General features: G+C 49.4%; 1 protein-coding gene across 3 annotated transcripts; it reads left to right on the forward strand.

The window, feature by feature from the left end:
* The first annotated feature begins 108 nt into the window (after positions 1-108).
* Positions 109-25238, forward strand: LOC130112398 (ribosomal protein S6 kinase beta-2-like). 3 transcript variants are annotated; one of them, XM_056279735.1, is made up of 17 exons: positions 109-338; positions 3681-3735; positions 5324-5361; positions 6736-6850; positions 7883-7951; positions 8267-8414; positions 11061-11118; positions 13052-13152; positions 14813-14903; positions 16230-16320; positions 17610-17717; positions 18729-18791; positions 18899-18976; positions 19196-19303; positions 19685-19797; positions 20415-20525; positions 21672-25238. In XM_056279735.1, exons 2-17 carry the CDS (start codon positions 3682-3684, stop codon positions 21847-21849), a joined length of 1524 nt encoding a protein of 507 aa, XP_056135710.1. In that variant the 5' UTR covers positions 109-338; position 3681; the 3' UTR covers positions 21850-25238. The 3 variants fall into 3 exon arrangements, with proteins under 3 accessions (XP_056135710.1, XP_056135711.1, XP_056135712.1); XM_056279736.1 differs by having other exon boundaries at positions 109-264; XM_056279737.1 differs by lacking the exon at positions 20415-20525.

Genomic DNA, 25238 nt, shown 5'->3' on the forward strand with positions numbered 1-25238 from the left:
TAAACGACCAGCAGCGTGACCTTCTGACGTTTCAGCAGGTGGCGGTAATGCCACGTGTCCGATGCCAACCGCCAACTAAAAACCAACTAACCAACCAATCTAAGTGACCTGTGCGAGGCAGCAAAGCGCCCGTTAGCGCACCAACGCTGCCGGGAAATCACGCGAAGAAGAAAACACAGCGAAGGGGAAGGCACGAGCGGATCCGGACCCGCTCGCGCAGGTCAGCGGGTTGAGATGCGTGCGGAGTGACTGCGGCGGCCGCGGGTGAGAGGCGAGCTCTGTGCTGCGAGTGACGTCGGACCCTGTGTAGACCAGGATCTGGGTAGACCAGGATCTGGGTGAGGTGGCTAAACGAACAAGCGGATGCTTTGGGTTAGCCGTCACATTAGCATCGCGGTCGTTCGCTTGCACGGCGTGTTGTGTGTCCGGGGGGCTCGGCAACGTCGACAGATCTGAATGAACGCGGTTCTCGGTAGACCGGATCCGGGTTCCGAAGGCGGCCGGACGCGTCCCCCCCCCCCCTCTTCCCACGGCGAAGTCTCTCGACATTAGCGGCTCTCCCTCCTCGCCAGTTGTTGTTTGGGTCACCACGTGACTAGCGGGGGTTACGTCAGAATGTACGTTGGCGCGTTGGCTGGTCGTCTTGCGCTGACGTCATGTGTGAGCCGCGCGTATGAAATGCGCAGCGTCCGCGGTGTAACGCGCATGGGCAAGAAGACCCTTGGTCGAGCGGTTAGCGATGCCCCCTGCGGTGCGGGCGATACGGGTTCGCTTCCCGGCCGCGGCAGTTCCTGTGGATGCGTTGCCCCCCCCCCGAATTCGCAACACTATATTTACCGTAACACCCAGTGGCGCCCCCAGAAATGTTTCATGGGGGGGGGGGGGCACACCAAAAGCCGTGACTGAATTTGGGGAATTCTATGCTGCTGTTGTAGTGTACTGTATAGGCTAGCGGACAACTGTCAATATGAGAGTTAAGAAAAATATACATTATTGATTTAAATGAACAGCACCTAATGTGAAATATCAGATAGAAGCATATTATGCATAATCAGAAGCATATTCTGCATATGCGACTCGTGGCTGGGGGGGCCAGGGATAGCATCAGGGTGGCCACCCCTTGGGGGCGCCACTGGTAACACCAGTCCACATCCCTGTCGGTCCAGGGCAGAGCTGCTCACGTTTTAACACACTGTCCCGACCGTAGGTGATCCTGCTCTCTGAGTACAGACTCCATATGGCTAAAACGTTAGAGCAGTAGTCAGGCCAGGTTTATTTGTACAGCCCAGTGTCACAAATAGATTATAAAAAGGTCCCCGTGTTCCGGGCCATGAGGTGTCCGGGAGCTCAGCGCTGTGGCACCCGCAGGGAATCCGCATCGATACCGCAACAAAGCTCCAGGACAAGCTGAGGGGTCCGCACAGTCTCCTCCCCTTGTGTTGGGATGTGCACTTCGTAGCAAATGTTGGTTCTTTTCCAATACAAAACGGAATAGAATCACTTTAGTTCTCTAAAACAAACTTCTTACGTGGTAGCCAGTTTGAAGCAGGTAATCGGGATATACTAATGGATGATAAGATTATACTAATACATTATTATTTTACACAAATAGTATTATACTTTTGCTCTAAAATATTAATACTAATGCATCCATCCATCCATCCATCCATTATCCAAACCGCTTATCCTGCTCTCAGGGTGGCGGGGATGCTGGAGCCTATCCCAGCGGTCACTGGGCGGCAGGCGGGGAGACACCCTGGACAGGCCGCCAGGCCATCATAAATGTACTTTACTAATACTGTGCTATTATCTGTTATAATAGTGTGGTATTATGTTATTATAATATTGGGGATGCGTTGTTGCCTCAAGTGAAGGAGTTCAGGTATCTCGGGGTCTTGTTCACGAGTGAGGGTAGGATGGAGCGGGAGATTGACAGGCTGTTTGGTGCAGCATCAGCAGTAATGCGGACGTTGTACCGGACCGTTGTGGTGAAGAGGGAGCTGAGCCGGAAGGCAAAGCTCTCAATTTACCAGTCAGTCTTCTTTCCAACCCTCACCTATGGTCATGAGCTTTGGGTAGTGAGCGAAAGGGGGAGATCACGGATACAAGCGGCTGAAGTGAGTTTCCTCCGTAGGGTGTCTGGGCTCAGCCTTAGAGATAGGGTGAGGAGCTCGGACATCCGGAAGGAGCTCGGAGTAGAGCCGCTGCTCCTTCACATCGAAAGGAGCCAGTTGAGGTGGTTCGGGCATCTGATTAGGATGCCTCCTGGGCGCCTTCCCTTGGAGGTTTTCCGGGCACGGCCAACTGGGAGGAGACCCCGGGCTAGACCCAGAACTCGCTGGAGGGACTACATGTCCAATCTGGCCTGGGAACGCCTTGGGATCCCCCAGGAGGAGCTGGAGGGCGTTGCTGGGGAGAGGGGACCTCTGGAGGGCCCTACTTAGCTTGCTGCCACCACGACCCGACCCCGGAGAAGCAGCTGATGATGAGATGAGATATTATCAAATGGCTATAATGGTTGCGTTGTTAGCTGTTCTTTGTTAGAATTAAATTAGCATTGGAAGCATAGCTATCTATATGGGGTAATCCACCAACATATTTACTGGGGGAAAATGTGATTGCAGGGTTTTTTTCCCCACAGACAGTCAGCAGTTAGAGAGCTTAATTGGTTTTCCTTATGACAAAGTGGGTTAAAACAGTAGCTAGGACATGCGCTGGCCCTGGGCAGGCCATGTGACCCGCGTCAGTTTCCTTAATGTTGTATCTAACAGAAAGCACCTTGGACTGAAAACGCAGGCGTATGCCCAACGTTGAGCTCTAACCCGTTGACCTACGCTCCGGGCGAAACAGGCCCCAGCTGCTTCTTTACAACATTTTTAACCACAGAGGTGTAAGATTAGCTTATCAATGTAGTTACAGTAGATCTGCCCAGTGTGTTCTGTTCTGTATAAAAGAATTGGTTAGGGGGCGTCCGGGTGGCGTGGCGGTCTATTCCGTTGCCTACCAGCGCAGGGATCACCGGTTCGAATCCCCGTGTTACCTCCGGCTTGGTCGGGCGTCCCTACAGACACAATTGGCCGTGTCTGCGGGTGGGAAGCCGAATGTTGGTATGTGTCCTGGTCGCTGCACTAGCGCCTCCTCTGGTTGGTCGGGGTGCCTGTTCAGGGGGGAGGGGGAATGGCGTGTTCCTCCCACGCGCTACGCCCCCCCCTGGTGAAACTCCTCACTGTCAGGTGAAAAGAAGCGGCTGGTGACTCCACATGTATGGGAGGAGGCATGTGGTAGTCTGCAGCCCTCCCCGGATCAGCAGAGGGGGTGGAGCAGCGACCGGGACAGCTCAGAAGAGTGGGGTAGTTGGCCGGGTACAATAGGTAGAAGAAAAAAAAGGGGGGGAGAATTGGTTGGGTGACTCTTGTCATTTCATCTGAATGAAATTGTCTTTTGTAAGAAGTCGGTGGTTGGAAGGACTTCAGTGTCCCGGCCTAGATTCGGGGTTTGGCGTGACATCACAACCTGCACTAACCACTGATACTCTATTGACAGCTGACACACCAGCGAGTGTAAAGTTGCCCGGTTTTACAATCTGTTGATTATAAACATACAGCCTGTTGACAGACGTACTGCCAACATGGCAGCCATACAGTGTCTCTCTCTCACTGAGGCGTTTGTCTGTGTTTCAGGATGGCGGGGGTGTTCGACATAGACCTGGAGACCGAGGACATCAGCGACCCAGAGGTTTGTTTCCCACTAGGACCTTTACAAAACCAGTTTATAACTACAGCATTAAAACCAGTGTAAGCAAGATCAGGAGGGGGGAAAATGTCTTTTTTGGGGGGGGGGGTTGTCCCCACTTTTGCTCCCCAATTGTATCCAGCCAGTTACCCCACTCTTCCCAGCCGTCCCGGTCGCTGCTCCACCCCCTCTGCCGATCCAGGGAGGGGGTGGAGCCCATACATGTGGAGTCGCCAGCTGCTTCTTTTCACCTGACAGTGAGGGGTTTCACCAGGAGGACATCGCAAGTGGGAGGACCACGCTACTCCCCCCAGTTCCCCCCGAACAGACGCCCCAACCGACCAGAGGAGGCGCTAGTGCAGCGACCAGGACACATACCCTCATCCGGCTTCCCACCCGCGGCTAATTGTGTCTGTAGGGACGCCCGACCAAACCGGAGGCAACACGGGGATTCGAACCGGCATCCCCGTGTTGGTAGGCAACGGAATAGACCGCCACACCACCCAGACACCCCGATGTCATTATTTTTAACCACTCACCTTTAGGTATACCCCAACCACTCCAGGCAGATTCCATTACTGGTCAGTACCGGTTAGGATCAGTAGAGGCGGACCCAAACACAGACACAGACAGTGGACTCAAGTAAACTGGAATAAAGGGGGACGAGGACGGCAGGCAAGGCAGAAGTTAGAGGGGCGATGGCGGCTGGCAGAGCTGGGCAGGACAGGCGGACGAGGGCGTGAGCGTGGCCGGCTGAGGATAAGCGTGGGGGGTGTTCAGTCAGCGAGCGGGCGAGGAGGGCAGGGGGAGCGGAGGGTGGTGCTCCACTGTGGCTGAAACCAGCGGTCGGGATAAGCGGCTTGGCTCATGGATGGAATAACCAGGGGAAAAGCACATGGAATTGGATATTTTCAGATCTAATTTTGCCCTCCTTCACACGCCAAAATACGTTGAATCGGAGTCTGATATCTGCCTCTGTGATTCTCCTGTCACCACACAGCCGGGGTTTTTCGGGGCTTTCTGAATCGCACACCACTCAAAACGATACTCTCTCGCTGCCTTGTGGTGTTTTGAATTGACGTGGCGTTCACGTGCCGTTGTTTGCTTCTCACCGGAGACCAAACTCTGCAAACCAAAGAGTCATGGTGGAAGCACAGGGATCAGGTACGGGTCGTGACGTGAACAGGTTGGTCAAGAAAATTAGATATGGGGGGGGGGTCAGAACCGGGTATCAGGACCTGCCGTGTGAACGCGGCCTGAATCCCATACAGAAATACGAGAAACCCGTCCTGCTGCTGAAACAAGAATTCTGGTGTTCGGGTTTCCGGTGACGGTGAGTGGTAGGAAGTATAAGTCTTGCCTCCATTGCCTCCGTCTCAATTCATGTCTCGAAGTTTGGATGCAAGATATTTACCCGCCGCTGGGATGTGTCTGCCAAGCTGTCCCCCTGCTCTCACAACCTTGGTACATCCCGAATATGTCCGTCCACCCAATAAGACCATTAAAAAACATGGACAGCATTTATTTTATTTTTTTTGTAGTTTGAGAAAATTAATGTTCTCTTTCTCCTTTGTCCCCAACTCAACCGCAGGACGATGTCTGTGACTTCACCTTGACGGAAACGGAGACGTAAGTTCAATTGCTTTTTAAAGCCTTACATTTTCTGTTCACTCTTGTTTCTAGGATGACGGACATGAATATTACAGAAAAATAGTTCAAAGCCGTGATTTAAGTTTTTAGGATTTTACATATACGTGGGGCGGCGCTGTGGTTAGCACGGTCGCCTCACAGCAAGAAGGTCCTGGGTTCGAGCCCCGGGGGAGTCCAACCTTTGGGGGTCGTCCTCTGTGTGGAGTTTGCATGTTCTCCCCGTGTCTGTGTGGGTTTCCTCCGGGGGCTCCGGTTTCCTCCCACCGTCCAAAGACATGTAGGACAGGTGACTCGGCCGTACTGAACTGTCCCTGGGTGTGAATGTGTGGGGGGGGCCCAGTGATGGACTGGCGGCCTGTCCAGGGTGTCTCCCCGCCTGCCGCCAAATAACTGCTGGGATGGGCTCCAGCATCCCCGTGACCCTGAGAGCAGGATAAGCGGTTTGGATACTGGATGGATGGGTGGATGGATAAACATGTGAAAACGTCGGTTAAGAAGAATTGCTAACGCTAGGCTAATAAGTAAGTAAAACGCATTAAAAATCGCTTCAGAGTACCAACACGGAGATCGCCTGTTCGAGTCCTTGCGTTACCTCCGCCTTGGCCGGGCGTCCCTACAGACCTTACCTCCGTGTCTGTGGGTGGGAAGCCAGACGGGGGTCTGTGTCCTGGTCGCTGCACTAGTGCCGCCTCTGGTCGGTCGGGGGTGCCTGTTTGGGGGGGAGGGGGGACTGGGGGGAATAGTGTGAACCTCCCAGGCGCTACATCCCCCTGGGGAAACTCCTCTCTGTCGGGTGAAAAGAAACGGCTGGCGACTCCATCGGAGGGGACTCGGTAGTCTGCAGCCCTCCCTGGATCAGCAGAGGGGGTGGAGCAGCGACCGGGAGGGCTCGGAAAATAGGGTAATTGGCCGGGTACACTTAGCGAGAAAAGGGGGGGGTCCAAAAAAAATGCTAATGGTCCTGGCAGATGTCCGGCAGTTGAGCAAAGCTCGGCTAAACTCACCGTTCAACGGACCTTCAAACCACGGACAAACTAAGTTATCCACGAGTTTGTTAGCAGGACACATAAAACTCCAGAAACCAAACCATCGCTTTCATAACCGTCTTCACGCAGAGGTTCTGGCTCAGGGGCCTCCGTGACCCCTTGGGCCCCTGGGCCTGAGCCCAGTAGGCCCATCGGGGAATCAGTCCGTACCTCATATATAGCGTCACGTGGTCCTGCTGGATGTTGTACTGCCATTCCTTCTCATGTTATTGTTGAATTCGGTGAGTAATTCAGTTGAAGAAGTGCAAAATACCAAAGAAATGGCTCTTCTCCTCATTTTTTCTCCCAAATAACCCCCCCATTTCAGTGTTGAGACGGAGGAGGTGGAGTTGACCAGTGCGAGTGTCAACAGAGACAGTGAGCGAGTCGGACCGGAATGCTTTGAGCTGCTCACTGTGCTGGGTAAAGGAGGCTATGGGAAGGTATGTGTGGGTCGCTTAATGCATTAGCATACATTTTGCTTTCTAGTTGGGGCACCATGGTATGTGACGACATCTGTCCAGCATTCGTACGCCGTGGACAGCAGCACGCGATTGGACGTGACAAGACGTGAGAGAAGCTAGAGGCGAGATGTCTGTGACGTCTACTGGCATTTTGCCGCTAACTTGGATGCAAATATATCTCCTCAAAAGTGGATTACAAATAAGCATTTACGGATTATACTGCTGTTTTTGCTACAGATGGACTACTCACAGAAGGGAACTGTCAGGGCCCTCTAGGCCCTCAGATAGGGCCCCAGATATTCTAAATAATATTTAAAAAGTCATCAGTTCTAATTCTGTTTTATCAGTTCATAATTTGACAATCATCAAGAATAAGAGTGATGTGCAGAGCTGTAGCAGCTACAGAAGATATGGGAAAGAGTAATGGAAGCTGGGTTACGAGGCCCCGCGGCCCTGAGAGCAGGATAAGCGGTTCGGAGAATGGATGGCATGGATAGAAGGTTAAGAGGAGGAGAGGTGGTGATCAGCAGCAGCAGTATGGTTTCATGACAGGAAAGAGCGCCACAGATGTGATGTTTGCGTTGAGAATGTTGATGGAGAAGTAAAGAGAAGGCCAGAAGGAGTCACATGGTGTCTTTGTGGATTTAAAGAAAGCACACGACAGGGTGCCGAGAGAGGAGGTGTGGTATGTATGAGGAGGTCGGGAGTGGCAGAGAAGTATGTAAGAGTGGTGCAGGGTATGTATGAGGGCAGTGTGATGGTGGCCATGATGGCCGTGGTCATCGAAACCCTAGTTAGTGGTCACACCCATATTTGCACATGAAACTGGTCGTTGGTTTGGGTCGTGAGGCAGCTGTATTGCCCTGTATTGTATATAAGGGTGGGATACCTGCAGTCAGTTCAGACTGAAGAGGTCACTTAGTCGAGTGATGAAACGTATCTGTCAATAAACGTGTCCAGATGAACTGATTCAACCTACTTTGACTTTTGACTTTCAATTTCTTTGCGCAGGTTTTCCAGGTTAGGAAGGTTCAAGGTGCCCAGACGGGGAAGATATTTGCTATGAAAGTCCTGAAGAAGGTATTTTAACAGGCTGCAATTTACATTTTCAAGACTTTGTGACAAAAGCACGACAACGAGACACAAATAATCCCTCCGCCCGTCAACTCCCCTTTTGTTTTTCCTCATTTCCATCTTCTCTTCTCCCTCTTCTTACCTTCACTCACTCCCTCCATCATCACTCTCGTGATTCCGACTCATCTTTGTCTTTTTTTAACCAACACCGCTTTTATAAACACCTTCTCACCTCTCATTCTCACCCCTCCCTCTCCATACTACTCCCACTCTTTCTTTCTCTCTCTCTCTCTCTCTCTCTCTCCATCACTCTGTCCTCAGGCTAAGATAGTGCGTAATGCCAAGGACACGGCCCACACCCGTGCAGAACGGGAAATTCTGGAGACAGTGAGGCATCCGTTCATTGTCGACCTGCTTTACGCCTTCCAGACCGGTGGAAAACTCTACCTCATCCTGGAGTGTCTGAGTGGTAAATATGTGACTGTATTTTTACATGCAGTCAGTCATCTGACTAGGACTAGGTTAAATAGTTGAACTAAAGTGGCATCTCGAAGCGTTCCCTTGTCCATTAGATTACTACCATTTGCTAAAGATCATTGATGCTTCTCTCTGGTTGGTCCACCAAACAGGAAGTTCTGCCTCATACTCTCTGGTGGGCCAAAAACTGCTGTTAGTATATTGCCTTTTCGAACTAAGCAGAGCTTTTCTCTGAGTGGTCCACGAGACAAGAAGTGCCACGTATCCTCACCAATCACTGTTGACTGAAGTAAAATGCGTCAGTTAATGTCGTGGTTCGTACGCGCAGCTTGGAAGTTTTTCATGGGCGCTACCCCGACGCCCACAAGTTTACAAGACTTGTTGGATAGTCGAATTATGGAACAGAAGTTAAGTTGCTTGTGACCCCGCTTCCACCCTTGTGTTCAAGGGATTTCAGAAAATGTCACCGTCACTGTATTTATGCCCGTCCAAAATCTTTGGGACGTTAAACTCCTTAATTTTAGTCGACATAAAGCTTCAGAAATGTAGTCATTTATCGCCGCTCGCCATGTCGTCCTTTGACCATCGTTCTGGGTCAGATGCTGGAAGCTGATTGGTGCATGTGCACAACCAGTTCTCTGAAAGAACTCCATAGGGTGAATAGAAAACACAGTAGGTCAAATTTGAGGAAAAATCTAGCTCTATTGATCACATTATACTTGCATCAATTTAGACCTTAATTTGATTAAGATGTAATGATCAAATTATCGCCTTAATCTGCTTAAAACTGAATTTTTGGCTTGCATGAGCAACGGAGCCATTTGGCCACCTCGGCAACAATCTTCTTCCATTTGTGATTATGAGGTGGCACTTAAACTATCCCAAACTTGAGTGGCCTTGTAGTCAAGACCACTCAAGTCCAGGCCTAGGCTTTGGGGTGTCTGAATCAAGTCCAGGATTTTAGGGTGTCAAGTCCAACTCAGGACAATTGGGGCCAAAACTTGTGTAAATACTGACACCAGAACAGAACAAGTCCAATTAAACACCCTGACTACAGTTGTAGTGGTCTATCATCGAAATTTCTCTACAGTCGTGTCTGGGTAGCATAGCAGTCTATTCCTTTGCCTACCAACACGGGGCTCACTGGATCGCATCCCCGTGTTACCTCCGGCTTGGTCGGGCACCTCCTCTGTTCGGGGGTGAGGGGGAACTGGGGGGAATAGCGTGATCCTCCCACGCACTATGTCTCCCTGGTGAAACGCCTCACTGTCAGGTGAATGAAGCAGCTGGCGACTCCACATGTATGGGAGGAGGCATGTGGTAGTCTGCAGCCCTCCCCGGATCGGCAGAGGGGGTGGAGCAGCAACCGGGACAGCTCGGGAAGAGTGGGGTAATTGGACGGGTACAATTGGGGAGAAATTACCCCCCCCCCCTCAAAAAAACATCAAGTTTTATACTTGATCACAAATACTGTCACAGACCGAGTCAGGTCCAAGTCATTATGCCGTGAAGTCCAGGACAATGTCGAGACCTTCAAAATGTGTACACACCCCAGTACTACAACCTTATTGAATGATCTCCGGTGTTTTGTCGCTCCCTTTTTCCTCCATTCCATCCCTTACTCCAGGTTAATTCCTGGTAGGAGAGGAGTCACAGTGAGGAAGGAGTGGAAAGGAGGTGGTATGAAAAAACTTTTGGGACGCTGGGGACAATCAGAAAAATATTCAGCAATAGCAGCATGCACATCAGCAACTGTAATGATCACATCACTGCACACTGTTTTACAGTCTAGTTTCATGGATTCATTAAATAATATTCTTATTTTTAAGTTCAAATTCATGTTTCCAGTACCTCTCACTCATGGTGACTCTCATAGTGGATTGTTCCCTCCGGGTTGGGGATGCGTTGTTGCCTCAAGTGAAGGAGTTTTGTATCTCGGGGTCTTGTTCACGAGTGAGGGGAGGATGGAGCGGGAGATTGACAGGTGGATTGGTGCAGCATCAGCAGTAATGTGGACGTTGTACTGGACCGTTGTGGTGAAGAGGGAGCTGAGCCGTAAAGCAAAGCTCTCAATTTACCAGTCAATCTTCGTTACAACCCTCACCTATGGTAATGAGCTTTGGGTGGTGACCGAAACGGGGAGATCGCGGATACAAGCGGCTGAAATGAGTTTCCTCCATAGGGTGTCTGGGCTCAGCCTTAGAAGTAGGTTGAGGAGCTCGGACATCCGGAGGGAGCTCGGAGTAGAGCCGCTGCTCCTTCACGTCGAAAGGAGCCAGTTGAGATGGTTCGGGCATCTGATTAGGATGCCTCCTGGGCGCCTTCCTTTGGAGGTTTACTAGGCACGTCCAGCTGGGAGGAGATCCCAGGGTAGACTCAGGACTCACTGGAGGGACTACATGTCCAATCTGGCCTGGGAACGCCTCGGGATCCCCCAGGAGGAGCTGGAGAGCTTTGCTGGGGAGAGGGACGTCTGGAGTGCCCTACTTAGCTTGCTGCCACTGCGACCCGACCCCGGAGAAGTGGCTAAAGATGAATGAATGACCGACCTCTCACTGCCAGGAGGTATTGACGACATGCAAACCTGTGGATCGCAGTTTAATGCCGCTAACCCATCTCTTCCTGTGTTGCTCAACAGGCGGGGAGCTTTTTATGCAGCTGGAGAAGGAAGGCATCTTTATGGAGGATACTGCCTGGTAAGCCTGCCTCTTTCTGGTGCTGATGGTTTCGTTGTCATAATGGTCCATATCGGCCTGTGTCATACCAATGGCAGATAAAACGCTTTAGTACGGCCCTACGAAATTTCAGTTCAGTTCAGTTCTTGGGTTTTTGGCCTTTTACTCATTTTCGCTGTCAGAATGTTTGGTGATCTGCTACAGTCGTAACAAAAGGTTGCTTACGTTGTCCACAATGATGCTCGTTGACTGGAATTGTTCTCTGTCCGACACAGCGAGCACACGTGTGTTTACTGACGTGCACGTAACAGAGGCATGACAGGGGTTTTGCGAAGGAGGGCGGCAGAAGGTCAAATACATCACATTCATTTGGATTCCTAATATGTTGACACATTCTCTAATGATCTGCACCAAATCGCCACATTCTGCACACTTCCCTGTTTACATGTGAGATCTGTATTTGTAGCGCCATTATGTGATTCTGTCTGTTTTCAATACAATACAATAAATACAGCACAATACAATACAATACAATACAATACAATACAATAAATACAATACAATACAGCACAATACAATACAATAAATACAATACAATACAATACAATACAATAAATACCATACAGCACAACACAATGCAATACAATACAATACAGTACAATACAATCAACTGTATCAATCCTGCTGGGGGCAGTTTGTTTGGAGCAGCTTGTTGTACACAAAACACAGTAACATACAAATAACACAAAAAAGAGCACTCCAGCGAGCTAAATATGGAATAAAATCTATACGATCTAGAGCAGTTTTCTCAACCCAGTCCTCAAGGACCCCCTATCCTGCATATTTTCTTTGCCACCCTGAATAGGTACCTGTTTGTAGTTATTCAACCAATCAGCAATGAATTTTGTCAGACGTTGCACACCTTGCATAATTAAGTGCTGCGAGATGATTGGTCGAGTAAGTACAAGCAGGGCTCCCTATGCAGGGTTACAATGAAAATCTGCAGGATAGGGGGTCCTTGAGGACTGGGTTGAGAAACACTGATCTAGGGCGTCCGGGTGGCGTGGCGGTCTATTCCGTTGCCTACCAACACGGGGATCGCCGGATCGAATCCCCGGTGTGGGTGTGTGTCCTGGTCGCTGCACTAGCGCCTCCTCTGGTCGGTTGGGACATCTGTTCGGGGGGGAGGGGGAACTGGGGGGGAATAGCGTGATCCTCCCACGCGCTACGTCCCCCTGGTGAAACTCATCACTGTCAGGTGAAAAGAAGCGGCTGGCGACTCCACATGTATGGGAGGAGGCATGTGGTAGTCTGCAGCCCTCCCCGGATCGGCAGAGGGGGTGGAGCAGCGACCAGGACGGCTCGGAAGAGTGGGGTAATTGGCCAGGTACAATTGGGGAGGAAAAAGGGGGGAAAAGTCCACAAAAAAAAATCTATAAGATCTGTAAGTAATTAATGATATTGATCGACTAGTTAAACACAATACAGTACGGTAGTAAACACGGTCACACTTTCTTTTACAGTACACTATCAAGACATAACAAGCCATACTTTGTATCAAATTAGACAAAAACTAGAAATAATGTGTTGTTTATTAGACAATAAACGAACACAGTTATACCTTAATTAGAGACCATTCACCTAAATTATGCTGTAATTAGAAACCGCATATCATGCCGTATTAGGCCCAAAATAAGCTGTACTTAGACACTATTATACCAAATTGTACGCTAATTAGAAACCAATCACATGTGGTCGCTACTTCACAGTCTAAACGATTCGTTGATCAACTGAAGCAATGATTGTTAGATGAATTGCTAATGAAAATAAATAATCGTCAGTTGCAGCCCTAGTGATAAAATGCGATGTTTCAACCCGAGCTATTTTCACTTGATCATTTAGGACACTTGGCTGTGCTTGTTATTAATTTGGCTGTTAACTTGTGTGTCTGTAGCTTCTATCTCGGGGAGATCACGCTGGCCCTTGGTCATCTTCACTCCAACGGCATCATCTACCGAGATCTCAAACCTGAAAACATCATGCTCAACCACCAAGGTAAACGCCTACACTGAGGAGCCAAAACATTATGACCACCAGCCTCAAATACTGTTGGTTCTCCGTGTGCCGCCAAAACCGCGCCGACCCGCCAAGGCATGGACTCTGCAAGACCCCTGAAGGTGTCCTGTGGTGTCTGGCACCAAAACATTAAGCAGAAGATCCTTCAACTCCTGTAAGTTGCGAGGTGGAGCCCCCGTGGATCAGACTTGTCGGCCCAGCACATCCCACAGATGCTCAATCGGATTGAGATCTGGAGAATTTCAAGGCCAGGGCAACACCTTGAACACTTCATCGTGTTCCTCAAACCGTCCCTGCACAATGTGTGGCAGGGTGCATTATCCTGCTGAAAGAGGCCACTGCCATCAGGGAATACCATCACCATGAAGGGGTATACCAGGTCCGCAATGATGATTAGGAAGGTGTCACGTGTCAAATTGACATCCATATGATCGGCTGGACCCGGGGTTTCCCAGCAGAACATTGCCCAGAGCATCACACTGCCTCCACCGGCTTGTCGTCTTCCCACTATCACTTCCCAAGGTAAACGGCGCACACGCACACAGCCAGCCATGTGATCATCCCACAGATGCTCAACCGGATTGAGATCTGGAGAATTTGGAGGCCAGGCAGGGCAACACCTTGAGCACTTCATCATGTTCCTCAAATCACTCCTGCACAATGTCTGCAGTGTGGCAGGGTGCAAGAAGGTGACCTTCTTCCCCTGCTCCAAGGTCCAGTTCTGACACTCGTAGATGCTTTCGACGGTGGATGGGTCATCGTGGACCGGTCACACTCTGACCGGTCTGCGGCTACACAGCCCCATACACAGCAGGGTGTGGTACACTGTGTTGGGACACATTCCTCCCGTAACCATCATTAAACAATTTAGTGACTTGTGTCACAGTAGACCACCTATTGGTTTGGACCAGATGGGATAGCCTTCATTGCCCTCGTGCATCGATGACCCTTAAGCGACCAACACCCTCTCGCTGGTTTGTGGTTTGTCCCTCCTCAGACCCCTGTTGGTAAGTACTCACCACCGCTGACCAGGAGCACCCCACAAACCTTGTCGTTCCGGAGATGCTCTGACCCAGTCATCTGGCCTCAACAATCTGGCCCTTGTCAAAGTCGCTCAGGTCTTCCCTCCGGCCCACCTCTCCTGCAGCCAACACGTTGACTACGACAACTGACTGTTCGCTTATCACCTACCCAGACCCAGACATGTGTCCTACTTTGGAGATGATCAGCGTTGCTCGGTTCACCTCTGAGGGGTCATAATGTTTTGGCTCATCGGTGTATCTGTTTCAGTGTGTGCTTAAGACATGCCCGGTACAGTATTTCTGCAGAAAATATTGATATTGGAAAGATGTTAAAGAAAGGTTGGTTGTTTTTTTTTTTTACCCTACTTGTGCTGCTGTAACAGTATTTTGGTGTCTCTGTTCATTTTTTAATTTAGCTTTTATAGGAAGAGTGTGACAGAATGTTCTGTGACGCTTCAAGTTTCAGATTTGAGCAAACTTGGTCTCATCAGTTTTTATCAGTACTGGTTTTTGCTTAAATTGATTGAGCCGATATAAAGTTATGGCTGAAATGGAGGGTGTAGGTATATATGTCCCACTCATTATTTTTATTTTTTACTTATTTTTTTTATTGCAAGGTCACATCAAGCTGACTGACTTTGGCCTCTGTAAAGAATCAATTCATGACGGAGCTGTCACACACACCTTCTGCGGCACCATAGAGTACATGTTAGTATAACACCAAACGTTACGCACAATATCTCACACAATCTTGATGTGATGGTCCGCGTCTTCCTGCTGAGTTGTTAACATCCATTCCTGCGCTTCCATCCGTGCGCCGTGAGGGGCCGTTCACACCGAGTCGTAGTCCGAGTCAAAAATTGGCGTGATGTAGATGGTTTAGTGTGGCGTGATGCGTTCTTTTGCGCTGGGGGCGCTCGTAGAGCGAGCGCCGTGGCACGGCTCACCGTTAGCTGTGTGCAAGAAAGAAAAACTTGATGTTTCGACTTTTGACATCAGGTGACCGGTGAAACGGGGAGAAGGCGGGGGGAAGCAAAACACTCCACCAACAAAGAAGAAAAGACCCCAATTTTATCTGGCCAATTACCCCGCTCTTTCCGAGCTGTCCCGGTCGCTGCTCCACCTCCTGTGCCGATCCGGGGAGGGCTGCAGACTACCACATGCCTCCTCCCATACATGTGGAGTCTCCAGCCGCTTCTTTTCACCTGACAGTGAGGAGTTTCACCAGAGGAGGCGCTAGTGCAGCGACCAGGACACATGCCCGCACCTGGCTTCCCACCCGCTGACACGGCCAATTGTGTCTGTAGGGACGCCCGACCAAGCCGGAGGTAACACGTGGGGATTCGGACGGGCGATCCCCGTGTTGGTAGGCTGCAGAGTAGACCGCTATGCTACCCGGACGCCCTATAAACGCGGCTTTCATGTACTTGCACGGTGTGAGATCCTGCTGGTTTGGGTTCATGGCAGTTTCCTCCCTTTTACTGAAGCACACAAAGCAAAGCCGCTCGAGTGCTAGCAGCTCCCCCTCATGGAGAATCCTCATCCCGCCGAATGCGAGGGAGTGGGTTACAAGCCGGGTCCATGAAGCGCTTAACATCTAACGATAAGAAGGAGCATGTTGTTTATTTTGGTCGACATGTAATCAGACACTCCAGATCGCCGTCGTCGCCGCTGTTTTCTCGACCTGTCGTCGTATCGGCGATTTCAGCCATGTTTGAATGTGAACGGCCCCTGATGCTGCACCCCCCCGGCCCTTGATGCTTCACCCCCCCCCCCCCCGCCGCTTATGTCCCTGTGCACTTACTCACAGCCTTTTTGCTTTTCACCTCCATGTGTCTCAATTTCTCCTTCCCGCTGTGTCTTCATGCCTGTCTTTCGCTCTCCCCCCTCCCCCATTGTTGTTTTATCTTGTGTGTTTGTGTGTGTCTTTCTGTCTGGTTCTTGTTCTTCTCCTCATCTCTGTCTCTGTCTAATTTGTCTTCTCTCTCTGTCTCTATATCCCCCCTCTCTTCTTCTTTTTCTTCTTCTTTTTAGGGCTCCAGAAATACTGACCAGGTCAGGCCACAACCGAGCGGTGGACTGGTGGAGTCTGGGAGCTTTGATGTACGACATGATGACCGGATCGGTAAGACAACATGTAACGCATTGATACCAGGTGTGTGGGGGTGGGGGGGGAATTAATACATCATAGTATCACAATAGTTTGCTTGGCAACATTGTATCAATACACGGATACTAAGTATCGATCTTTTATTGTACATACGAATGAAACTTTCTGGTACAGTACTAGAACAATAAAAATCCATTGCTTTTTCAGTCCACTAGATGGTGGTGCTGAGTTTTTTCGGGTGAGGTCCTATATAAAACATCTTGACAAGTTTTTCTTTTGGGACACAATTTGCAGTTGGGGAAAAAAGGTAGTGAATCACGATACATCGCCATATGTATTGCAATACTCAGCATATTGCAAACTCTTAACATTGCAATACTGTTGTAGCATGACTTAAGTATGGTAATAACGTCGTATCATGGGGCCTCTGGTGATTCCCACCCCTAGTTGATAGCTGAGTGTTGGGATCAGAGATTTTACCCAAGACTACAATCCACTACCAAAAGACTACAATCCACTCCCAAAAGACTACAATCCACTCCCAAAAGCCACGGATAACATGTCATAAATAAAAGCAAAATGGCTTGGCATGGAAGCCTGATTCCACCTCATTTATTTTGCCCACTGACCCCAAACTAATGGTCCAAATTTGCACTGTTCAGCAAAGGTAATGGCTCAGGGGCATCCGGGTAGCATAGCGGTCTGTTCTGTTGCCTACCAACACGGGGGTAGCCGGTTCAAATCCCTGTGTTACCTCCGGCTTGGTCGGGCGTCCCTACAGACACAATTGGCCGTCTGCAGGTGGGAAGCCGGATGTGGGTATGTGTCCTGGTCGCTGCACTAGCGCCTCCTCTGGTCGGTCGGGGTGCCTGTCCGGCGGGAGGGGGAACTGGGGGGAATAGCGTGACCCTCCCACATGCTACGTCCCCCTGGTGAAACTCCTCACTGTCAGGTGAACAGAAGTGGCTGGCGACCCCACATGTATGGGAGGAGGCATGTGGTAGTCTGCAGCCCTCCCCGGATCAGCAGAGGGGGTGGAGCAGAGACCGGGACGGCTCGGAAGAGTGGGGTCATTAGCTGTAATGGATCAGTTCAGTACTCGGTGTTGACCGATACTTAAAGAGTCATACTCGTTATTGGTATCGGTAGTGAAATGGCGACATCGGTGCATCCCCGTCGTCCATACCAACCAAACGCAGCAAAATTACATCAACTCAGAGGTCTGAGGAGGTTTCATGTGGTGCCCACTAAGACCTGTTGACTGGCTCGTTTTCCTTTCTCTCTCCTGTCCCTGTCCTTCCTAGCCTCCATTCACAGCAGAGAACAGGAAGAAGACCATCGATAAGATCCTGAAGTGTAAACTCAACCTACCCCCGTATCTGACCATCGACGCCAGGGACCTCATCAAGAAGGTACTGTCGCACACACTCAAACATAAATATAGGCAGCCACAGACCCGATCAGTACATACATACATACATAATGGTACATCTTGATCAAGTTTTAGGATCAATAATGTCGATGAATACCTGTTCTTTCCTTCTTCACTGTTGTAGTAGTAGTAGTAATTATTAAACAGGACAACGTATTCAGTTTGGGCTTTCAGGAGGTAGTAAAGCACACTTCAGTCACCTTTACAATATGATTAGTGTTAAACTACTACTACTACTACTACTACTACTACTACTTCTGGCTGCTCCCATTAGGGGGCGCCACAGCAGATCATCCGTTTCCATCTCTTCCTGTCCTCTTTATCTTCCTCTGTCACACCAGCCACCTGCATGTCCTCCCTCACCACATCAATAAACCTCCTCTTTGGCCTTCCTCTTCTCCTCTTCCCTGGCAGCTCCATATTCAGCATCCTTCTCCCAGTATACCCAGCATCTCTCCTCCACACATGTCCAAACCATCTCCATCTGGCCTCTCTTGCTTTGTCTCCAAACCGTCCAACCTGAGCTGTGCCTCTAATATACTCGTTCCTAATCCTGTCCTTCTTCATCACTCCCAATGAAAATCTTATCATCTTCACCTCTGCCACCTCCAGCTGCACCTCCTGTCTTTTCATCAGTGCCACTGTCTCCAGACCATATAACATAGCTGGTCTCACTACCATCTTGTAAACTTTCCCTTTAACTCTTGCTGATACCCTTCTGTCACAAATCACTCCTGACACTCTTCTCCACCCACTCCACCTTGCCTGCACTCTCTTCTTCACCTCTCTTCTGCACTCCCCGTCACTTTGGACAGTTGACCCCAAGTATTTAAACTCATACATATGATCAATGTTAAACATTGGAGATAAATCAATTAAATCAACTCGAGCTGACTTTCTCTTTGTCCTTCCCTCCGACTCCCTCTCAACCCTCATCCCCATAAACACTCAACCCTCTCTCTCTCTCTCTCTCTCTCGCTCCATTTCTCAGCTGTTAAAAAAAAGCCCAGCCCAGAGGTTAGGCTCCGGCAACGCAGACTGTGCTGATATCCAGGTAGCTAACTTCTACCTACACACACACACACACACACACCAACGCAATATGTGCACACTGGATGTGCAAGACTGTGATACTCACATTCGTCCTCTTTTGCTCTCGAGAAACATCCGTTTTTCAGGCACATCAACTGGGACGACTTGCTCAGCAAGAGAGTGGAGCCGCCCTACAAGCCACAGCTGGTAATGCATTTGTGATTGACTGGGGTCTCACATCCAGTATGTGCCGAGAACAGGCTTGCGTTATGTTCAAGTGTGGCGTGATGTGTGTGAATGGATGGCTGACCCCAGTATCCCTCCTCTCTATCCCCTTCTTTTCCCCTTCCATCTTCGCCCACTTCTTCCTTGTCCCAAACAACCCCCCCCCCGCCCCTTTACCTCTCTGTCTGTCTGTCCCTGTAGCAGTCCGACGAAGACGTCAGTCAGTTCGACACCAGGTTCACCAGGCAGACACCAGTGGACAGTCCGGACGACACCTCGCTCAGCCACAGTGCCGAACACGCGTTTGCTGTGAGACTTCCCTCTCGCTCGTTCTTTGCTTTTTAACAGGGAGGCAGTTCCCCGGGGCCCCCGGGCTGCGATGAGCGGTCATTTCCAAAAACGCTACACCCATTTTATAACAAGACCGCTGACCATCGGATGTGACAGTGATGAAAACAAGATGCTGCAAATTAGGAAGATTTACATGTAGTGCCACCATGAAATCTCAGATGCAGCGGGGGGGGGGGGGGAGATCAACCCAGCCCAGCTCAGCTTACTGCATGTACCTGTGAGAAAACAGTGACTTCATTCTGTCCTCCCATTTGCCGGTGTAAAGAGGTGATGTGTATCTTATCCATGCTTAGCCGAGGCACCGACTAGCTGACTCAGTGAGTCCTCGCTTCTCCCCAGGGTTTTACCTACGTGGCTCCATCTGTTCTTGAGAGTTTGAAGGAAGGCTTCTCTTTCGAACCCCGAGCGCGACACGTGCGCCGACACAACAGCAGCCCACGTACGCCCATCAGGTATCTCTCACACACACACACACACACACACACACACACACACACACACTTACACACACACACACACACACACTAAAGGCCCACTGAAAGATTCTAAAATAATTCTAAAAACGGTTACGGGCGGGCGTCCGGGTGGCGTGGCGGTCTATTCCTTTGCCTGCCAATACAGGGATCGCCGGGACACACACCCACATCCGGCTTCCCGCCTGCAGACACGGCCAATTGTGTCTGTAGGGACGCCCGACCAAGCTGGAGGTAACACGGGGATTCGAACTGGTCCCCGTGTTGGTAGGCAACAGAACAGACCGCCACGCCACCCAGACGACCTTAAACCAGTTAGTTTTGTCAGAAATAAGTGGGTGCAGGGCGCTCCGGTGGCTCACCCGGTGGAGCGTGTACCGCATAAGGCCGAGTCCTTACTGCAGCGGCCTGGGTTCGAATCCGGCCCGGGCCCTTTGCTGCATGTCATCTCCTCTCTCTGCCCTGCCTTTCCTGTCCCTCTCGCCACTGTCGCTATCAAATAAAGGCGGAACATGCCACAAACAAACAAAACAAACACTCTTTAAGCACATGAATTAGCACTTTTCAAATTGCAGTCTGGCGGAACTTGTCCCCAGGGTTGTAACAGGCAAGAGAAACACCCCTTGGTTGTGTGAGACTCTAGAGGACTGGAGGAGTGTGGCTGTCTTGAGCGGTTCCGACGGGTCACGTTGTAAAGCAGGAGAAAGGTAAACTCTTGATACCGCCACCTTGTCAGTTTGTGTGAATTGAAGTGAGGCTGCGAGGCTACGAGCTACATCGGCCAACGGCGAGCTGACTGTGCCCTGGGACACAGAAGACGTTAAAAATGGTCTCTGCATTAAAGTCTCACCAGGGGGCGCTCTTGAGCTGGCATGAGGAACTCAAAATAAGAGGTGGGATGCTGTGCAGCCTCGAGAGCGGGGTTCTCACAGTTCCTGCCCTTACAGTTTCTAACTGAGGTGTGCATGAGCTCCTGCTGAGGTAGGCATGAGCTCCTGCTGAGGTAGGCATGAGCTCCTGCTGAGGTAGGCATGAGCTCCTCCTGAGGTACGCATGAGCTCCTCCTTAGGTAGGCATGAGCTCCTCCTGAGGTAGGCATGAGCTCCTGAGGTAGGCATGAGCTCCTCCTAAGGTAGGCATGAGCTCCTCCTGAAGTGCGCAGGAGCTCCTGCTGAGGTGCGCATGAGCTCCTCCTGAGGTAGGCATGAGCTCCTCCTGAGGTAGGCATGAGCTCCTGAGGTAGGCATGAGCTCCTCCTAAGGTAGGCATGAGCTCCTCCTTAGGTAGGCATGAGCTCCTCCTGAGGTAGGCATGAGCTCCTGAGGTAGGCATGAGCTCCTCCTAAGGTAGGCATGAGCTCCTCCTTAGGTAGGCATGAGCTCCTCCTGAGGTAGGCATGAGCTCCTGAGGTAGGCATGAGCTCCTCCTAAGGTAGGCATGAGCTCCTCCTGAAGTGCGCAGGAGCTCCTGCTGAGGTGTGCATGAGCTCCTCCTGAGGTAGGCATGAGCTCCTCCTAAGGTAGGCATGAGCTCCTCCTGAAGTGCGCAGGAGCTCCTGCTGAGGTGCGCATGAGCTCCTCCTGAGGTAGGCATGAGCTCCTCCTTAGGTAGGCATGAGCTCCTCCTGAGGTAGGCATGAGCTCCTCCTGAGGTGTGCATGAGCTCCTGCTGAGGTACGCATGAGCTCCTCCTGAGGTGCGCATGAGCTCCTCCTGAGGTAGGCATGAGCTCCTCCTGAGGTGTGCCTGAGCTCCTGGGATAACACTGAGCCATATACCAATGTCATATACACTGTTCCCAAATTCTTCTTCTTATCCTCCCTACATAACCTCCTCTCCCATCCATCCCCCCAGTCCCCTCAAGTTTTCCCCAGCAGGGCCATTCAAGTCCAATGTCGACAGGGAGCCAGACATTCTTTCCCCCACCTCCCCGCCGGCTGCCCCCGCCTCCGTACCGCTGGACAACGGCGCCACCAGCCAGCCAATCAGGACGCCCGCTAGAAACAAGAAGCAGAAAGGCCATCGGAGATGAAGAGGAAGTCCCCCAAGGACAAGAGGCACCCTGCAAGACCGTGACCACGTTTACAGCATACGGCATGTCGGGACACTGACCCCAAGTGGTGGTTTGCATCATTTTGTTTTTCCTCATTTCTAAAATGTTGAAATGATTTAACATGAAGGCCACGGAAGAGCCAAAATCAGAACATGGGTCGTATTCCTGGTTATTAAAACCCTGTAGATGGGCCAATACAGGGACTGTCTTCACCTCACCGGGCCCGTAGTCATCGTATGTCCTGCTAGGCAAAACACCGCACAGCTTTCAGAGACGGGGGGGGATTTTTAGCTTTTCATGCTTTGACTTTCTGAGTTTTTTTTTCTAATTTTTTTTTTTTTAAGTGCAACTGAATCTTTGTGCAAGATGGTCGAGGCTCAGCGTTTTCGGTCTTTACCGATTTTCACTGAAAAACACCCAGATTTTAAACTTGGATCTTATGTTTCCACGGATCCAAAGGTCGTTCCTGTTCGTGCGAGGTTATGTAACGGTGCCCTCTTGTGGCGAAACTCGGCACGCCGGGTGGCTTGGAGGAATAACAACAAAACGCTGAGCCTTGAAGACGGTCCGCTCGGTCGGTTAGTATGTGGGTTTATTTACCGAAGTAAACTCGGGTAAAAACACACCCACACAGAAATGGCACAGATATGCTCAGCAAAGTGTTGCTTTTCCTGTTTTTCCCTGTTTTTGTTTTTTTTCCTATTTAAAAAAAATCACCAGCCCCACAAAATTATATAATTGAAATTATATATATATATATTGTTGTATTGTGATCTGAATTCAAACACGGCAGCAGGTCCCACGCAGGGATGGACGCCTCCGCAGCTAAACCACGAAATCTGATATTTAACTAATAACTGATTCATTATGAAGTCATATATTATAATATTGATATTAAAATACATGCTGAATATGTTTTGCAGGGCTGGAATCGATACTTTGATCGGCATATACGACTCCAGTGGGTGTTATTTTTACTTGGTTGTTGGGGTAAACGCACATATTGTGCCTTTTTGATTTGTGTGATGAAGACTAAAGGAGGAATTACTTCAAGTACAGTAAAGACAGTACTTGTTCTCTTCACTTATCTAATGGTTTCTACTTTATTCAGTTTGAAATGGCGTGCAACCCGACCAGTCAGTATTCACAGGAATCGGCCGGTGCAACCTGGACTTTCGGACCGAGACCGGCGTTCTTTCCTGTGGACTGCTGGCATCTGTGTGGTATCGTTGAAGTTCTTTGTACTGACCTTAAATCACTGGATAAAAAGACCAGCGTTTGGGTCCAAAGCCCATATTTCTCCAATGATTTTTTTTTTTGGGGGTGGGGGGGTAATTATCAAATCATGTCTAATGAATTTAACACAAAGGATATAGTATGGCAAACGTACTATATGCTATCTTGACAGTGTATCTCTAGTTGAAGGTGTGCTGGTTGTTACGTTAGCGTGTTGACAGTTTCCTGGTCTCCCCGTGGAGGCGAAGTGGGGAACCTGCCATGTCCTGGGCCTCATGAGGTTAAACCAGTGTTGTAGTACTCGAGTGCAGGACTCGGACTCGAGCCCTGATTTTCAGGACTCGTGACTCGACTTGGACTTGAGCACTGATGACTTGGACTTGAGCATTGACTGCATTCGGATTCGGAAGTTAGAGATGAGGACTCGGACTTGTTAATTGATAAAGCCTTTTTTGGTAACACTTTAGTGTGGGGAACGTAGTCACCATTAATTAGGTGCTTATTAGCATGCAAATTAGCAACATATTGGCTCTTAATTGGTAATTATTACATACTCATTAATGCCTTATTCTGCATGGCCTTATTATACAACCAGTAAGCCATTAACTATGAGTTTTCCCTCTATAACCTCAGAAGTATTGCTTATTAGTAGTACCATCTCGATATGCTTTGCTTAGTATGGACTTTATAAGGTGGTAGTACCACAAGAAGAGTTATTCTCCCTTACTAACACTTAATGAATATGGTCTGTTCTTACATAACAACACACAAAACTACAAGTGTTCATAGTGTTAAATTACTGTAAATGAAGTTTCTGTTACTTAGAATATGTTCCCCACACTAAAGTGACATCTTGATCATTACTAATTCACTAGTAATTAAGTTTTTTTATGTTCCCCATACTAAAGTGTTACCACTTTCTTTTTTTGTAATAGGCCCTAATGATTTGGCATAAGATATTGATGGCTACATTAATTTTCAATAATCATTATTTGTATGTCAGCTTTTTTACCGTGCCAGAGCGGAGCACCTTGGAACTCGACTCAGACTCAACCATAATGACTCGGACTCAGGTAATGGACACTTGACTCAGGACTCTTCATTGGGGACTCGGACTAATGATTTGGCATAAGATATTGATGGCTACATTAATTTTCAGTAATAATTATTTGTATGTCAGCTTTTTTACTTTGCCAGAGCGGAGCATCTTGGAACTCGACTCAGACTCAACCTTAATGACTCGGACTCAGGTAATGGACACTTGACTCGGGACTCTTCATTGGGGAGTCGGACTAATGATTTGGCATAAGATATTGATGGCTACATTAATTTTCAATAATAATTATTTGTATGTCAGCTTTTTTACCTTGCCAGAGCGGAGTATCTTGGAACTCGACTCAGACTCAACCTTAATGACTCGGACTCAGGTAATGGACACTTGACTCGGGACTCTTCTTTGGGGACTCGGACTCGAGGTTTAGAGGCTCGACTACAACCCTGGGTTGAACCTTCCACGTCTTCTGCCATGTCGTGGTCCCCGTGAGGTTACGCCACTTGTCATAACATCCAGCAGTACAGTGAAAGCTGCCCGTCGGTCCAGTGTTCTCTACGAGGAGAGAGAAACTGACCCGGAAGTGCAAGGCGCTGTTAATGCCTTTACGTTTTCTTAAAGAAGAAGAAAGGTTAATATATTTATGAATTGTTGGCTAGCACGGAGAATGTCATGGTCTTAATCTGACTGTAAATTAGACCCACATCTTGTCTTAAGCCGTGTCTGTCCGGCCAGACAGCGTTCCTGTAAATGCACACATGCATCCGTTTATTTATTCCTGCACACTTCTTCATAAACCACTGTGCATAACAAATGCTCTCAGCAGACACGGGAGTATCTTGTTGAAAAAGTATTTTTTGTTACAAATCAAATGTATTTTTCCACATTAAATCTATAGGGCGAAACAGTATTTGATTTGCTTTGAATTATCATTATATTTGGATGGCTACTACGCAGGGCTGGTGTGTTTAGGCCTCTAATGGGCTTTTTTGTTGTTTTTCTGGATTGTGCTTCTGCTGCATGCTGTGTAAAATATTAACAAGGCACTTGAGACGATTAAATGTTGAAATGTGGTACCAGG

The sequence above is a fragment of the Lampris incognitus genome, chromosome 5 (assembly GCF_029633865.1).
Source record: "Lampris incognitus isolate fLamInc1 chromosome 5, fLamInc1.hap2, whole genome shotgun sequence".
Classification (NCBI taxonomy): Eukaryota; Metazoa; Chordata; class Actinopteri; order Lampriformes; family Lampridae; genus Lampris; species Lampris incognitus.

What these genes read in the sequence shown, in the direction of transcription:
- LOC130112398 (XM_056279735.1), top strand. Translation starts at nt 3,682, where the DNA reads ATGGCGGGGGTGTTCGACATAGACCTGGAGACCGAGGACATCAGCGAC. An exon ending in CATCATGCTCAACCACCAAG is followed by an intron (nt 13,153 to 14,812) that starts GTAAACGCCTAC and finishes TTTTATTGCAAG; the next exon opens with GTCACATCAAGCTGACTGAC. An exon ending in CGTTGTAAAGCAGGAGAAAG is followed by an intron (nt 20,526 to 21,671) that starts GTAAACTCTTGA and finishes CCATCCCCCCAG; the next exon opens with TCCCCTCAAGTTTTCCCCAG.